This window comes from Sceloporus undulatus, chromosome 8, assembly GCF_019175285.1.
Source record: "Sceloporus undulatus isolate JIND9_A2432 ecotype Alabama chromosome 8, SceUnd_v1.1, whole genome shotgun sequence".
Taxonomy (NCBI): Eukaryota; Metazoa; Chordata; class Lepidosauria; order Squamata; family Phrynosomatidae; genus Sceloporus; species Sceloporus undulatus.
Window position 1 is genome coordinate 13,328,679 of NC_056529.1, and position 16,917 is coordinate 13,345,595.

At 41.0% G+C, this 16,917-nt stretch overlaps 1 protein-coding gene across 5 annotated transcripts in view; it reads right to left on the bottom strand.

The window, feature by feature from the left end:
- LOC121914211 (ATP-binding cassette sub-family C member 12-like) overlaps positions 1-16,917 on the bottom strand; it is a 60,782-nt gene that overhangs the window by 22,447 nt on the left and 21,418 nt on the right. For 4 of the 5 annotated variants that reach the window (XR_006100488.1, XR_006100489.1, XM_042437430.1 and 1 more), the window contains 9 exons: positions 15,522-15,646; positions 14,536-14,608; positions 10,678-10,881; positions 8,415-8,549; positions 6,300-6,402; positions 6,157-6,222; positions 5,181-5,270; positions 4,329-4,432; positions 1,355-1,549 (listed from right to left, as the gene is read on the bottom strand). Coding sequence is in view for 3 of the 5 variants with exons in the window: in XM_042437430.1 (XP_042293364.1) it covers positions 1,355-1,549; positions 4,329-4,432; positions 5,181-5,270; positions 6,157-6,222; positions 6,300-6,402; positions 8,415-8,549; positions 10,678-10,881; positions 14,536-14,608; positions 15,522-15,646 (1,095 nt within the window). In the remaining 2 variants the exon portion in view is untranslated. Of the gene's footprint in view, positions 1-1,354; positions 1,550-4,328; positions 4,433-5,180; positions 5,271-6,156; positions 6,223-6,299; positions 6,403-8,414; positions 8,550-10,677; positions 10,882-12,069; positions 12,194-14,535; positions 14,609-15,521; positions 15,647-16,917 lie in introns of those variants that run through there. The other variant, XM_042437433.1, reaches the window with a different exon arrangement.

Here is a 16,917-nt window from a genome sequence, read left to right on the forward strand (position 1 = left end):
TTAGAGTGCCCCTCCAGCCTTCTCCGGTACCATGTCTCTCTTGGACGAGGGACCCAAGGCACCAAAGGAGGAGGGGGAAGCATGTACATGTTCCTTTCCCCCTTCTCCTGTGCCATAACTTGCTTGGATGAGAGAGCCAAGGGACCAGTGAAGGAGGCAGCACATGCCCCTTCCATTCCCTCCAACTGGCCCAATTGCTCAGCCACCCACCTGGCCCCTGGCAACTCTGGGTGGGCATTGGGTGGGTAGTAAGCAGCTGGGGGTACAGGGAGCAAACAAGCAAGACATCAGAAGGGAAGGAGGCAGGCCAGGGCAGGTCACTACTGCCACTCTCCCCCCCCCCCCCATCCTCTTCCAGGCACCTGCAATGCTAGATGTCACTGACTGCTTGTCCCTCACCCCTCACCATGGGCTAGATTGCTCTTGGTGATGGCAAGGAGTCTCCATAACAGAAAATGAGCATATTAAGAGTCAACACTGTTTTGTGGGAAACCTTCAGGGTTTTCTTTCTGACCTACACTTGTCTCTTCAGTGTGCAGTTTTGCCTTGTTCTTCTGTGAGATGCTTTGGCCCAGCACATTCCTCAAAGAACTAACTGGTCAGAAATCTAGATATTGTTTTTATCTGTGAGAATTAAGGAGAGGACTGCAGGACCCTTTCTAGAAATGATATAAATACTATGAAATTTGAAGTTCCATGCAGACCCTAAATCAGGAGCATGGGAATATGTGACCCTGTCAGATGTTGTTGGGCCTCAGTTCCTTTTGACTCTCACTACTGTCTTGTGCTGCCCAGAGCTGGGGATCTGTAAACCACCCCCATCTGGAGGGCCACACATTCTACACCCCTGTCCTGAACAAGCATACCAGCACACAAATCCACACTAGCCATTTATCACCGATTTATTAATCTTGTTCCAGCTCTGAGTTGTATACTGAGCTATATTAGAAATCTGAAAGTGTCATTTGTAATTGCAGGGTAAATGATTAGTGACTTTCTGACCCCACAAATTAGTACAGTGGGCCCTTCATTATGCGGACCACACCCCACCCCCTGCGTAAAGCACAAAACACATAAGCTTGAGCCCCATTATATCCAATGGGGCTCATGCTCGCTGCGCGTGCATCTTGCAGCCGCACGTGCCATTCACAAGCCCCATTGGATATAATGGGGCTCGTGCTCGCTGCACGGCAATACGCAAACATGGGGCACTTGCCATTTCCCAGGCAGCTTCAGCGTATGCTGAAAGCCGCCTATAAGGAGCCCGCGTATGGCGCGGGCTCACTGTATTATAAAATCCAGTTCTCATTCAAACACATCATAATAATATCCACAGACTAAAGGTTTGCTATACCTTGTAAAAGACCGTATTGTGTAGAGTTGATGAAGCTCGCAATGTCGTCTTGGTAAAAACAAAACCTTTGATGAAGCTTAGGATGATCATGGAGATGATGCTCATTCCATAGACTAGCTGATAGAAGTGCAGTTGAGGATTATCAGTGATACTTCCTTCTGTGCAGGTTATGTTCTGTGTAGAACTGCAGTTCCCCTTAAAAGAACAGATGTTTTGAAACAACTTCTTGGAAATCTCACATTCATAGGGATATCATAAGTCAAAGTTGATGGCAAATAGCAACAACAACAACCTGAGTTTAGATTACATTGAATCCCTTTCCAAATAATAGCAATTTGAGACTAAGAAGCATTGGTTGGTTCTTTATGCTGTCTAATGAGATAGACTTCACTTTGCCTAGTGAGAAAATTAATGATTTTACTCAAAGGAAAGAAGCCAGGAAATCCTGCATAAAACATTTCAGACATATATCTTTAACATCCAGGCTTTGTGACATATTAAGACATATATTTCTAACATTCAGTTTTATGCAGCCAAAATGGCATCAACCTCATAGAAGAGGGAGATTATCAGCTGGATTGGGCTGGTTGGAGTTCAAACTAATGATTATAAAAGAGGGATCAGAAAAGGATTTTTATCCTTTTTCTTATTGTCAAACGTTTGAGTTACTACCCACTGAGCTACTATCCAAAAGCATGCAGAGATGTTAAAGTCTATGAAATGTATTTAGAATAAAAGAAACAAAGCAAGATCAGGATAAATAGTTCTTCAGTCACACCAAGATATTAAAAGTACTTGCAAAGCATTGCCAACAATAGGTTCTGACAATGGATGGGCTCTTGAACCCACACCTTGATATTTCAGAAGTCTCAGAATCCTGGTGTTACAGAGACAGCCCCTAATAGTTTCAAAATAATGACTGTTAAAGATGCTTAACACCACATCCAACAGTCTTAATAACTTGCATTCTGTCTTGCAGTTACAGATCCATAACCTAGGATTTCCTTAGTAACACTAAATGCCCCTTTTCTTTGCAGGCCTAAATTGCATTTTTAAATGCTCAATTGAAGTTTTAAGTTACTGCAATGCCAGAAATTTGGGCAGTAAAGGAAAAATTCATAGAGAGGGCGGCTGGGAGGGGAGAGTTCTTATTTAGGTGGCAATTGTCTTATTATACCTAGTTATGGGTCCATAACTGCTCCATATTCAGTTAGGCAATACTGCCACAAGCACAATGGCTCCCAAATCTCACCTTAAACTTCAGGGAGCTTCTCAGAGCAGTAGAAGTCTGCTTGCAAACAGGGCACAACAGAATGACATTTCCAGCCCCATCCCACCAGCTAGCAAGGCTGCAACAATTAGAAGAAACTCCTTGCCTCACTGTACATTGCTGGTGAGAAGGAGCTGAAAGCATCATCCTGCTGTGCCCTCATCAATTGCAGAACAGACCTTGTTGTTGTTGTGTGCTTTCAAGTCATTTCTGACTTAAGGCAACTCTAAGGGGCATCTATCATGGGATTTTCTTGGCAAGATTTGTTCAGAGGTGGCTTGCCATTGCCTTGCCCTGAGGTCACCCAGTGAGTTTTATGGCCAAGCTGGGAATTGAACTCTGGTCTCCAGCATTGTTGTCCAACACTCAAACCACTACACCATGCTGGTTCCACATTCATAATTAAGTCAGTGTTGTAGGACCTCAGCCCTTATGTTAAAACATGCCAAAAAGCAAAATAATTTTAATAACAAATATTATAATAAGAAATAATGATAACTACAGTATTTTATTTTCTAAATTCAACTGAAGTTTTAAATTCGTGGAATGCCAAATATTTGGACACTGAAGTAATATTTCATGGCGGGACTCTTATTTGGAGAGGAATACTCTTACTTTGCCTCCCTGTAGCTACAATCTGAATAAGCAAGGTAACACTATGGGGCTTCTTAAATGTGCTATTCTTAACCCCTCAGCATGTCTTATTCAGCCCCATCTGGAGCCACGAACAAGAGCATCTGATACTGCAACATTTTGTTGTGGGTTTCATTTGTTTAATGCATATTGCTGTGACTTTTCTCTACCCATCTCCCTTTGCCTTCTTAATTAGATGCCAAGCTATCCTTTCATATACATAATCATTGCAATTTGTATGCTTAGTTGAACCTTGATTCTTCTCTTAAGGCAGCCTTCCCAAGATATGTTGCTGCCTGAAACAGCAGAGCAAATTCTGCACCCATCTGCCTTACATTAGGGCTGGTCCTAGCCTTCTCATTACAAAATGAGTAAGCCTTTAGAGTTTGGCTTTGATTTATAGTGGCAATGTTGTGTGCAGCGTTTCGGCAATGTTTGTTATGCCGCCTTACTGTAAGCAAAGTCTTTTGGTCCTGTCCAAGGGTTAATCTCAAACATGTTGGTGATGTTTCCCTTAAATTGAAAAGAAAGCCATTCGTATTAGTGCAGTGATGTTTGGAAAGCACCCTGCACTACAGAGGGGATAATTACCTTGTCTCCAGAGAGCAGTACTTGATTTTGAAAACCTGTTCTTTTCTTGGCAAAAGAACAGCTCTCTTTTTGCCTCTGGCTCATTTGTTTGGGGGGGGGGGAGGATGAGGCAATATCAAGTCTGGTGGACTTCAAAAACAGGGAGGAAAAATACTTAGCTGCACCAGAGGTATAGGCATATGTGAAGAGAATGAAGGCATACCACCCAAAATACGAATTCTGCATCTCTCCATTAAATTTTTCTTCATCTCCAAATTTCTAGCACTACATAAACACTGAAAATATTTTGCAGCTGGAACTCTTGTATTTGCTCTGTTTATATTCCCTTGATTACTTTTCCTCCCTTTGTCTTTGGATTTCTAAACTGGGAGGGGGCTTTATGGGGCCAATGCACTCATTCCTCCCCATCATAACCACACCCCTGGATATGCCTCATATAAGTGCCTAGCTGAATACTATAGTTCTGAGTGCTATACCTACCCCAGATCCCTGCTCCAGCCAGTGACTCAGCCACCAGTTGCTGAAGGCTGAACAACCAATCATGAGAACAAAGAGGAGCACGATGAAGAACCATAAGATGAAACCTAAGATGAAAGATTGGGTCCAATTAGTTATTGTAACCATACGTGTGTTGAAACTATCTGAAACTACCAGACTACCTGAAAAATCATACTCTCCCATATGAACCCATCAAAAGTCCTAAGCTGCCTCAGTGGAAAACCTTCTACTGTCCCACAGCCATCATAGCCCTGTCTTGTGAAGACACAAGAGAGGACTTTCTTGATGGTATCTCCCAATCTTTGGAATCTCACTCCACGGGAGGCTAGGCTGGACCCCTCTCTAGTCTCCTTTCCTTGGCAGACAAAGTCCTTTTTATTCCAACAAGGTTTCTTCAATGGGTCTGTGTGCATGCACTGTATACATATTTAACATAATATATATGAATATATATGGATATGGATATGAATATAACATGGGATATAGGATAAATTAGAAGACTGAGATGAAATGGATTTGAGGGAGATTACTCTGTGTAGGACTGGAGAACCTAAGGAAGTCACATAGGAGAAGATGCAACAAAGATAATGGGGTATCTAAATGTAAGATTGATTGTATTACATGTATGATTTATATTATATATATGTTTTATGTTTGTGAGGATAATAAACAATAAATATATGACAAAAATTATGATTGAATATTTGAGGTGGATTTGAATGCTCAACAGTTCTCCTTCTGTGCACTAAGCAGAGTATAAAAGTATACATTTTAGCCCAAATTGACAGACAGAAAGGCCAAATTGCCTGAAAAGTCAGCTTCATTAGGAGGTACCTCCAGATGCCTTGATATAAGTGCAGTAAGTTTTCCACGTCACGGAGCCTTCTTGCCTTCCTTCTTCTTGAACAAGTTGGTTTGCAGGAGCTGTCGCAGAAACCATCAAGTATTTATTCACAATGAAATGTTACCCGATACTGACAAATCTCATGCATTTTAACCAAAATTGGACGTCACTCGAGTCTATCCACTAAAATAAACATTTCAGTCTTCATGGGAGTCTAGGTGAAATGTATTTCCCTAGCCAGCCTCCCCTGGATGAAGCCATATGGTAAATGCTCTCCCTCTGTTTTCCTAATGGCTCTTGAATGAATTGAAATCCGTGACAGAAATTCAAAGGTGACAGGCGTTGATTTACCAAAAGTGATCAATTGCAAAAGCCTATTGATGCTGTTGTTTTCCCATCCAATGATACATAAAGCAAAACACCACAAGACAAAAAGATAAGCAGACAAAGGAACCAATTTCTCCTCCTCACTCTTCCCCATCCTCTATCACTGAGCTATTTTATATCTGCATTAAATTTGAAGCTGATGAGAGGGGAGACTGTTTATTGAGAAAATGCGATTTCATGTTGGAGTTTTACTGTGTTAAAAACTCATAGCTTTTGGTTCAGTTCAGAACTGCATCTTGGGCATGTCCTTATCTTTAGGAGGTTTTAAGAAAACAAACACAGCAAAATCCAAAACACACACACACACTACAATGAAACCTTTATTGTTGTGTGCCTTCAAGTCATTTCCAACTTCTGGTGACCCTAAGGCAACCCCATCATAGTGTTTTCTTGGTAAGTTTCTTCAGAGGGGTTTGCCTTTGCCACACTCTGAGGCTGAGAGACTATGACTTGCCCAAGATCACCCAGTGGGTTCTATGGCCAAACTGGGAATTGAACCTGGGTTCCCAGAGTCATAGTCCAGCACTCAAAATACCACCCCATGGATGTTATGGGTTTAGCTTATGCCTTGTAGCATACCTGCATCTCTTCTCACTTCAAGGTCTTTCTTCGATTCCTCATTGGCCTCATCAGACATATCGAAAGCTGAGGACACGAGAGAAGAGTCAGGCAAAGTATGTGAGCTGTTCAAATAGTCGAACAAGATTTTTCAATGATTTTACCAGGATTTTCAACTCCTTTGTAAGAGACTTCGGGAACATTCTCCTGAACCTCTTCTTCTGTTCCTGTCACTGCACTTGAGTTAAGGAAACCATTGCTTGGACTCTGAAATAAGGAAATACAGGTGTTAAATTTTACTTTGGAACCTAAAAAGAGCTTTGTGAGACCAAAGGTTTGTCTAGTCCAAAGTCCTCTTTTCCCACAGTGGCCAACCAGGTCCCTGTGAGCACACATAACCCAAGATGAAAGTGCAACAATACCTTCATAAGAATGTAAGAAAGGCCATACTGCTTTGCTTAGTCTACACAGGGGCCAATGAGCTGTCTGTGGGATTTCTCCATGAACATAAGCATGTTGTTATTCCCCAACAAATGGTACCTAGAGACATGGTGGCTCTAATTCTGGAGGTAGTACAGAGTCATTATGACTAGCAACCGCTGATAACTTTATCCTCCATTAATTTGACAAAGTGAATTTCTAAGTATTAAGATTTAAAATAAGAATATAAAATGGCAATTGGCACTACATCTTATGGCAGCAGTTCTGGCTCTAATTCTCTGGTTTAAAATTGAAAAATAAGAGAATAATGTTCATGACATTCTTATTCTTACTCATTTATGATCATGGTTCTTTTGTGGGCATTGTTTGCACCTTGTTTGCCCTGAATTCTTAAATAATTAGAATACTCTGTTACTAAGAAAAGATAGTGTCTATTTCTTCTTGTTGTTACAACATTTTGTATTTTTCATTGCTTGTTAAGGCTGCTAGTCCTTATGTATCAGACTGGTAGGAACACACTTATCTTTCAGCATGAAAAGACTTTCAACTTATTCATCTTCCCTTATGCTGTGTTTTTTCTCTCTCTCTTACATTGTTGTTTTCATAGATGATTGATGTATTTTATTTTACTGTACTTTATTATTTTTTGTGTTCACTCCTTTGGGAGCCTTTGAAAGAAATGGGGTATATAAATAATAGAAACCAAGATGGGCAGATAGAATACACTGGAGCTTCAAGCCTTCTAAATTCTAGATATGAATAAAAGAAAAGCCTGGCTAGATCAGGCCCACAGTCCATCCAGTCCAGAATTGTATCCCTAACAATGCTCAGCAAGATCTGTCTGAATAGCCTACAAGCAACAGCACAAGGAAGGAGACTCCACTACACTCTGAGGAAGGAGTGTGTTCCACTGTCAAACAGCCCTTACTGTCAGCAAGTTCCTCCTAATGTTGAGCTGGAATCTCTTTTCCTTGCATCCATTGCTCTGGGTCCTAGTCTCTGGAGCAGCAGAAAACAAGCTTGCTCCCTCCTCAATGTGACATCCTTTCAAGTATTTAAACAGGGCTATCATATCACCTCTTAAACTTCTCTTCTCCAGGCTAAACATCCCCAGCTCCCTGAGTCTTTCCTCATAGGGCATGGTTTCCAGACCCTTCACCATTTTAGTCACCCTCCTTTGGACACACTCCAGTTTCTCAACATCCTTTTTAAATTGTGGGGCCCAGAACTGGACATAATATTCCAGGTGGGGCCTGACCAAACAGAATAGAGTGGCATTATTATTTCCCTTGATCTAGACACTATACTTTTATTGATGCAGCCTAGAATCGCATTGGCCTTTTTAGCTGCCACATCACACTGTTGACTCATGATCAACTTGTGGTCTACTTGGACTCCTAGATCCCTTTCACATGTAGTTTCATGCAGCCAGGTGTCCCCCCTTCTATATCTGTGCATTTCATTTTTCTGCCCTAAGTGCGGTACCTTACATTTCTCTGTGTTGGCCTACCAAGGTCTCCATGGAGGCATTGCAGCCCTATCCTTTAGCAGCTTTCCATCCCTGATTTAAAACCTGGATGATAAATTAATAAAGATTAGGACTATCAATGGCTACTTGCCTAGATGGTTATAGATCACAACCAGTATTAACAGCTGAATGCACATTGCCTCTATGCATCACTTGCTGGAGAATGTGAGACGGAGAGTGCAGTTTCATTTCATAGGCAGAATGTGTGAGCAGAATGTTGGACTAAATAAACCGTTGGTCTGATCTTATAGAACTGTTGATATGCTCCTGCTTGTCATTCTTAAGCAAAGCCACTTTAGACTAAACCCACCATTGCTTCTTCTGCATGCAGATTTTGAATTAGATGTGCATAGCGTCCTTTTGCTTCTATCAGTTTTGTGTGAGTGCCGCTCTCGCATATCTCTCCATCTTCTAGCAATATGATTTCATCACAAAATTCTAAATACTGGTATGTTGTCATTTTTGTAAGAGAGAGAGAGAGAGAGAGAGAGAGAGATTGAAACAGAATATCTGTGAATATTTTTGAACATCATGAATATTTTTTGAACTTAAGCTCTAAAGACTTTCATTTTTTAAAAAATTACAGAATCATTTCATTTCCCATGTACTTCTCGAGGGGAGGGGGGAGATGCAATAAATTATTTGCTTCTCTTATTAAATTACAGCTATACCTTTCTTTTTCAGATACTTTGTTTACTGAGGTATGCCTGTATTGCTGTCATGTTTGAACTGTTTGGCTTATTGATTGATTCAATTTCTGTTCCACCATCTTTGCAAAATTGAGACTCAAGACGGTCATAATTAAAAGAAACACACAGGTCCATTGAAAAGTATAAGATCTCATAGTATTAGAACCCAGTTAGAAGGATTTGAAAAGCACACCAGTAAAAGAGAGTGGAACATTTCCTTCCTCTCATACACTCCCCAACTCCATTCAAAAACCCTTTCCTCTGAAGCCAGTCAGCTGGAATTAAAAAAAAAAGTCATTGCCTGCCAATAGAAGGACAATATCCTTCTACTACATTTTATGGTTTGTTGTTCTATGCCTTCAAGTAGTTTCCAGTTTATGGCAACCCTGGCAGACCCATGGTTTCCATGGCTGAGTGTGAATCAAAACCTAATCTCTTGACTCCTAGTCCTATGCTCAAATCACTACACCACATTGGATCTCTACATTTTATAGTACTAGCGTAGTTTTACTGGTACAGTATTGGCATTCGTAGTATTTCTAAACTTCTCTGTGCATCTATTCCCAGTGGAACCTGTAAACAAATAGCTACATAAATAAATGGGATGCTCCATAACCCATTGAATGAGGAAAGGGTAGTGAATTTAGGGGGCTGACAATATGTACATGATACTTTCTGATTCAGAGCTGAATCAGTGAAATAAGAGAAACTCTAGGGGAATGTCTAGGGATATCCTTATAACTTTTGATAGGCTGCTCATTTTGTCTATGGAACGGTTCCGCTTATGTTGAGCAACACAAATTCTCTGTGTTCCTTAGCAGAAATACCATTCCCCCCCCCCCCCTTCTGCTTTCTATCTGTTTCTTTTTGGGAAAAAATGCATTTTTAGTAGCTGAACACTGCTCTGAGTTTATTGTGCCATCTGCAGGTGGATTTTTTCATTTCATTTCATTTTTTAAGGCGGCTTGGATTGGAGACAATTCTAAATCAAGAAAAAGACAACTGCAGGGATGTTTTTGAAAGTTCTTGAATGATGATGAAAAATAACCACAAGCATCAAAAGGATAGCATAGAAGGTGTGTAATAACTTCCAAGCTCCAGGCCAGACACTAGTAAAACCTCCATTTCCCACCACAGATCATTTGATGAGCCTTACCCCACCCCACCCCACTACGACAATACATTACAATAAAAGACAAAGGGATATAGTGGTTACATTCTTGGCTTGGGAGATCCAGAGGTGTATTCACACTGCAGAATTATAGTGCTGTGGTTCCACTTTAATTGTCATGGTTCCATTCTATGTAATCCCGGTGTTTGTAGTTTGCTGAGACCCTGGAACACTTAGGTTGGGAATGCTAAATAATCTTTCCCTAAACTGCAAGTCCCAGGATTCCATAGGATGCAGTTTTAGTAATTAAAGTGGAATCATAGCACTATAATTCTGTAGTGTGAATGACCCCAAAGTTCAACTGAGTACGTACATACTCAACTGTAAGTAAACCTCATATATAAGTCAAAGGGAGGTTTTAGGGCCAAAATTATGGATTTTGATATGACTTGCGGATATGTCAAGGGTAAAATTTTGGGCCAATCCACCTTAAATCTAATTCTTAGTTCCAACCAGAGTAGCCCCGTCAATCAATGGGATTTATATAAGAAGTGATTTACCATGTTCACATGAATTCAATGTATTTATTGTAGCTGGGATTGACCACTGGATCAGCACTTATATTCCATGCTTTAAAAATTGATCACTGGATTAATCTCACTTTGAGCAGTCCCAGCCTAGACTTGTACATTATTACCTCACCACTTCATCATTTATCTCTATTATTTGGTAGGATCAAACTGTTGAAACTAACCTGATACTCTTTCCATTACCTGAAGTTGATGGGTAACAAGGAGTATGGTCTTCCCTTCCAGGGCAACTTTAATACATTCTTCAAATATATGTTTCCCAACATGTGCATCCACTGCTGACAAAGGATCGTCCAATAAATAAATATCTCTATTGGCATAGACAGCACGAGCTAAGCTGATTCGCTGCTTTTGGCCTCCAGAAAGGTTGATACCCCTTTCCCCTATCTATAAAAGGACAAAATTGCTGCATCAGTCAGGGGATAATAACAATTTTTATATAAGAGTTTCCCATTTCATAAAAGCTTTACAGGCTTATTAAGATGCAACTACCGAGCCATGATTCACAGCTGAGTTTCAACCATGGAATTTCCCCAGCATCCATGATAAATTTACACATTACCAGCTCTTTCTTTACCAAGAATGATATAATGATTTTCTGCATATAAATAACTTTTTGAACATAGACTTGATATGCTTATCACATGTGTGACCATTGAGCTAAATTTAATCTCTCTGCCAAATGCTTGAAGTTTTGTGAACACCCATAAAGATGTGTTTATTTAACCTACTTTTGAGTAAATGTTTTTGGGCAAATATTCAATGACCTAATTGAAAGTTAAGAACAGAAGTACTGAAGTCTTGGGACCAACCTTAGATGGGGCAAGGAAGTTTTCTAATTTACTGGGTAGCAGAAACATCCCTGTAAACATTGTTTTTATTCTTCCTCCCCCTTCCACACAAATGTTTTATGAAAGATAAAGGAAGGCGGTATAATTAAAATAGAGAGGGAACTGGGTTGTTATGAGTTGTGGATTCCATACTTTTCTCCCACTCCTTTCTTTCGGTCAAAAGTGAGTGGATTTGAAGGCAGCTCTTTGAACTACAAATAGCAGCTTCTCAGTGGAGCATCATTAGGCCATGCGTTTTCTTCATCCATCCAGGAAGCTCACCAGCTTTTCCTGGACAGGAAGTGGTATAAGATGGATACCTGCTCCACCTGAACCTTGCTTAAGCAGCAAAGTTGCCCTGGCATCCTTGGTTAGTCTTCTGTTTTGATTCCCAACTTGCTCCTCAACTCTGCCTCCTGGTTAGTTCAGTTGTTCTGACTAGAGCTTTGAACAGATCCAGAGCCCTCTCATTGTTTACAACAAGTCTCACTGTGCCACCAGGATCATAGAATCATAAAGTTGGAAGAGACCACAAGGACCATCCAGTCCAACCGCTGCCATGCAGGAACTGTCAATCAAAGCATCCTCGACGGATGGCCATCCAGCCTCTGTTTAAAGACCTTGTGCAGCTGCTACTGCAGTGAACAAGGTGCCCATCCATGTGATCAATGCTGAACATTCCAACCTCAGAGTGAGTGATTCACTATAACAGTGGCTATGCTGGGTTGCACATATAAATACCCACCCAGCATCGCAATGGAGGCCCCAAGAAACGGGAGGACATTGGGTAGCTCTCAGGTGAGGATACTTCAGGCTGCTTCCAGAGTATCTGGCCTGTGCAGACACCACCCTAGTCAACATCCTGGATGATGTAATTCAATTAATAGTAATAATAACAATAGCAACAACAATTTTTTCAAGCTCTGGGTAAGACCAGCCCCAGACATTTTGCTGCCTGAGGCAGAACAGCAAATGATGCCCTTTATTCCCAAAGTCAAGATTCAAAATACCCCATGTCAGCAGTTATTTTGGCACCAGAGACATTAAATTGCATAAGCAGTAATTTATAGTCTTTTCATGCCGTTCAGAATCTGCTGCCTGAGGCAGCTTATTTCCTGCTGCCTAATGACAGAGCTGGATGCAGAGAGACCTTGGAACTGTTTTTAAGATGAAGGTGGCAGTCAAAACTGTCAGAGAGGTCATGATGAATTTTGTGTACTTGCACATATTTTTTTTTTACAAAACAATAAAAAGGCAGAAGACAATGCATAACAATGATACCATTAGGGAAAGCAGCTAATAATGTGACTACCATTAGGATAATGCCAAAATAATAAATGAAATATTACAAAATTGTTTAAAGCATCAAATGAATATTTCAGGGAAAGGGGAAAATATGTCAGATTCTATTAAGCAAATGCAACGATGATTATAAGGACACTTCTGACTGGTAGTTCCTCAGGGGGTCCAAGCTGCACCTCCCAGCTTTGATGCCTGATCATTTCAGAGGAGAGGCAGTAGTACTGTCATTCAGCCAGTTTGCCCAAACTAGTTGTTAACATTTTTTGGATTTGTGGCTGCCTCTTAATATGTGGGACAACCTATGTTTGTATGAGATAGGATGAAATGGGATGGTGGGGGCAAAGGAGATGGGAACGGGAAGCAGAAGATGAAGCACTGAAAAAGTGCAGATGGACAGGGAGAAACACTGGAGAGAGGTTGTGAGCATGTGTGTGGGATGTGTGTGGGAGAAGTGGAGGGGATGTAGTATAAGAGTACATGAGGAAGGCTAGTCAAGTATGTAGGAGCAAAGGGGGGAAACAAACCAAAGCAGGCATGAGACACTATGGCTGTATCTGTGCTACAGAAATAATACAGTTTGACACTGCTTTAACTGCCATGGCTCCATCCTATGTAATCTTAGGATTTGTAGTTTATTGTGGCACCAGAGCTCTCTGGCAGAGAGGGCTAAATATCTGACAAAACTACAAATCCTAAAAATCCATAGCACTGAGTCATGGCAGTCAAAGCAATGTCAAACTGCACTAGTTTTGCAGTGTAGGTGCAACCTTCATCTCTAGGAGAAGTGTATGACTGAAGAAGTGTGTTAAAAATGAAAAGAGGATGGAGTGGGTGCGCAAATGAATGGTGTGGTAGTTAACTGAGTGAGAGAGGGAGGGAAGCTGTGCCACTGCTCTTGGGGCACCCTTTTTTCCTTGCTCCATGAGGAGTTTTGCTTGTATGTGTGCACGCCTGTCCACATCAGGAGTTTGTGTGTACATAAACATGTATACATTTAGGCCAAAGAAAATAGACAGAGCCGGTTGGTAATTATTTTGAATAATTAAGGGTCTGTTCTTCCCCCAATCCAGAATTAGGAGGTTCAAGCCCCTCACCCCCACTATTCTGGGGTCTGGTGTTGGACATGTCTTCTGGAAGATGTCCCCATGAAACAAAATGAGCAAAGATCTGCAGGTAGGCATCCAGATGGGGCAACCAGTGACTTCTTTCAAACAATCGCTGAGAAATGTGGAGCTGCAGCCAGAACCAAGATATTTTTTAAATATGTTTGAGTCCCAAGCTAGAGGATGTTCCCTGTTAAGAGTGCATTCTAATGAAAATTTAAACTGACAAGATGGCCTGGAGGGACATGATGCCAAATTCTATTATTATAACGTTTTGGTCCCCCAGGACAGGTACCTGCTTTCATTTCAGTCACTCACAGGGATGCACAGCAATTCAGAGTGTAACATGGATAATAAAATGGGCATATTTAAAGGAGACTTTCATCTTCTGCCCTACTAAAAAAACGCACTGACAAAAATGAACAAATTGTCTAGTGGCCCTGAAACAAATTAGAGCCCTACTTTGTCCATGCAGCCTACTTTGAAAAGCAGAAGCAAGCCACTTTCTGGTCAATATTTAACAAGTTGAATTGCACTGTAGTATAGCAGAAAACAAACTCCAGAAGTCTAGGGGCCTGATATTTACTGCAAGCCACTCTAAATCTATACCTCCCAACTGTCCTAATTTGAAACAGACAGTCCTGGCAGACTAAGGTTGGAGCTTCATGACAAATAGAGCAAGAATAAGGAGGTTGTTTCACTATAAAAAGCCCCTGTAGGAGATAATCATTTTAAAAAGAAAAAAGGAATGCTCTGTCACATATGCTGAAAGACTCAGTTAAATCAGCTTCTTTTACAACACTTACTTCAGTCATATCTCCGTAAGGAAGAATATCCATATCCGACCTCAGGCAGCAGACTTTGATGGCATAATTGTATCTAGAATATTAAAAATGAACTGTGTTCAGCCTTCCTTGAAATAAATTATTTTCTTCCAAGGAAAAGACACTCTACAAATTTGCTTCAAAATTATACTGAGCTGTGTCTAATCTCTGAGACATCTCTTTGGCAATCTGATTATGTCCCCATACAGACAGGCCAAAATAAAGCTGCTTCGAGTCAATTTGGGGGTATGCTGTTTCCTAAGGACTGGAGCACAGCTTTGGCGCAGCTTCCGGACTCTTAGGATGCATGCATCATTGAAACAGCATACCTCCAATGTGACTCGAAGCAGCTTTATTGTGGTCTGTCTGTATGGGGCCTTTGTTAGATCCGCAATCATCAGGACACAGAAAGCCCCTCACACCAACTCAGATTATTTGTCAGTGGCATTACTGGGTGGGTGCAGGGGGCATGGACTGCACCAGGTGGCAGCCCATAGAAGGGGCCCAGTGAGGTAGAGCGGTGAACGCAGCTCTCATGGCTTTGCCACAGCCCCCGCTTTCTCCCTCCTGTTTGAAATGTTATGCTGGTATGTCATCTCATTTTATGCCCTGCTGTGTTTTGCTTTCATGTGATCTTTGTGATTTACTGCTTTCAACTTGTGGTTTTTATTATTTTATTGTAAGTTGTCCTGGGAGCACTGCTATCAATTTCCTTGAATAGGTAAGTTAATATGTTTACAGTTACCTAACTGAACTATCTGGCTATGCTGACTGGGAGATTCTTAGAGGTTGTAATTTTTAAAAAGCAATTTTTTTCCAAGCTCTGAATAATTTCTACTTGAATGGCTTATTCTTTATCTCCAGAAGCAAAAAACTAGAGTTTGTTACAATTTAAATTGAAAAGCAAAGTGCAAGAAGAGATCCACAATATTACCCTTTGGCCTCTGCTAGTTGGTTTTCATATTTACCTTTGTTCATCGTAGGTTTGTCCAAAAAGTATATTTTCTCTGACAGTCCCATGAAATATCCATGCCTGCTGTGAGACGTAAGCCAATGAACCATCCACAGCAACTGTCCCCTTATGCAAATACATCTGAAACAAGAAGCACAAGATCCAGCCAGCTTTATTGTGCTTTCCCATTAACTATTAAAACCAGCATAGTAGATCATGGTCACATTTGGAAGGACCCACATTCTCCATGCCCAATGAAGATAACCAGAAAGCTAGATAGACCAATGATCTAATTCAGTAAAAAGCAGCTTCCTGCATTCTTCTCACAGCTTGGAAATGTTATTACTTTTATCAGCAACAGCTCCCAGAATCCTCCAGAGTAACTTTTCTAAGCTCTGTTCTAACTATCTTCACACAACATATAAGAAAGTCTCTCCTTCCAGCTGAGAAATGTTGGCTACAGGGGAGCCAACATTTCAACCCCCTTAAAATGTGCATTCAACATGTTTCTTTATTTGTTTATATCCTGCTTTCCTCCCTTATGGGATCCTGGGGTTGTTGTGAGGATATAGTGGGAAAGGGGAGAGCCAGGTATGCTGCCTGGAGCGTATTGGAGGAACAACTGGGACAAAAATGTAACTAAAGAAGAAAGAAACAGGTTTTTGTGAGTAGAAACCTATGCACTTTCTCCAGGGCTTGTGAAACCCTGAGGTGACTGCAGACTTAAGAATGTCCCATAGAACCAACCTGATGTATGAAACATATGCAGAGTATACTGAAAGTGCAGTTTCTGAGGAATGTTGCTTTGGTAATATTTAGTCCATTACATGCAAAATAAAATGTGTGAAGAGGTGCCCTGATTGTTTCTTCTGGGTTTTTCAGGCTATGTGGCCATGTTCTAGAAGAGTTTATTCCTTATGTTTCGCCACCATCTGTGGCTGGGTGCCCTGATTGTTTCGAATTGACACAATTTGCTAACACAGCTCTTAACAATATTCAATGGCAAAAGAAATGCACTGTAGGAAACAGTTAACTGCTTTCCCCCCAGACTCACAGAGGGCTCTTGATCTTAAATCAGTGTTAGGTACTTAATAATATCTGTATTTTATATACCATCTCCCCATATAGGGAAAAATAGATGTGTGTGTGTGCACATGTGTGCATACACATACACTGAGAGAAGTGCTCAGGTACATACATGGATGTTATGCATGCGTGCATTCTACTGAACACAAAGGATGTTTAAGTACAGTAGGAGGCAGAATGTATATCTGGAGGGCAATGCCCTCATTTTGCCCCCCCCCCCCCCCCCATAGCTGCAACTTTGGTAAAATCACTGCAAACAGAGAAACTCTGAGATGCAATTCAGGTGCATAGTCTGTAGGCCTTATGTCTATACTGTGCAATTGCAG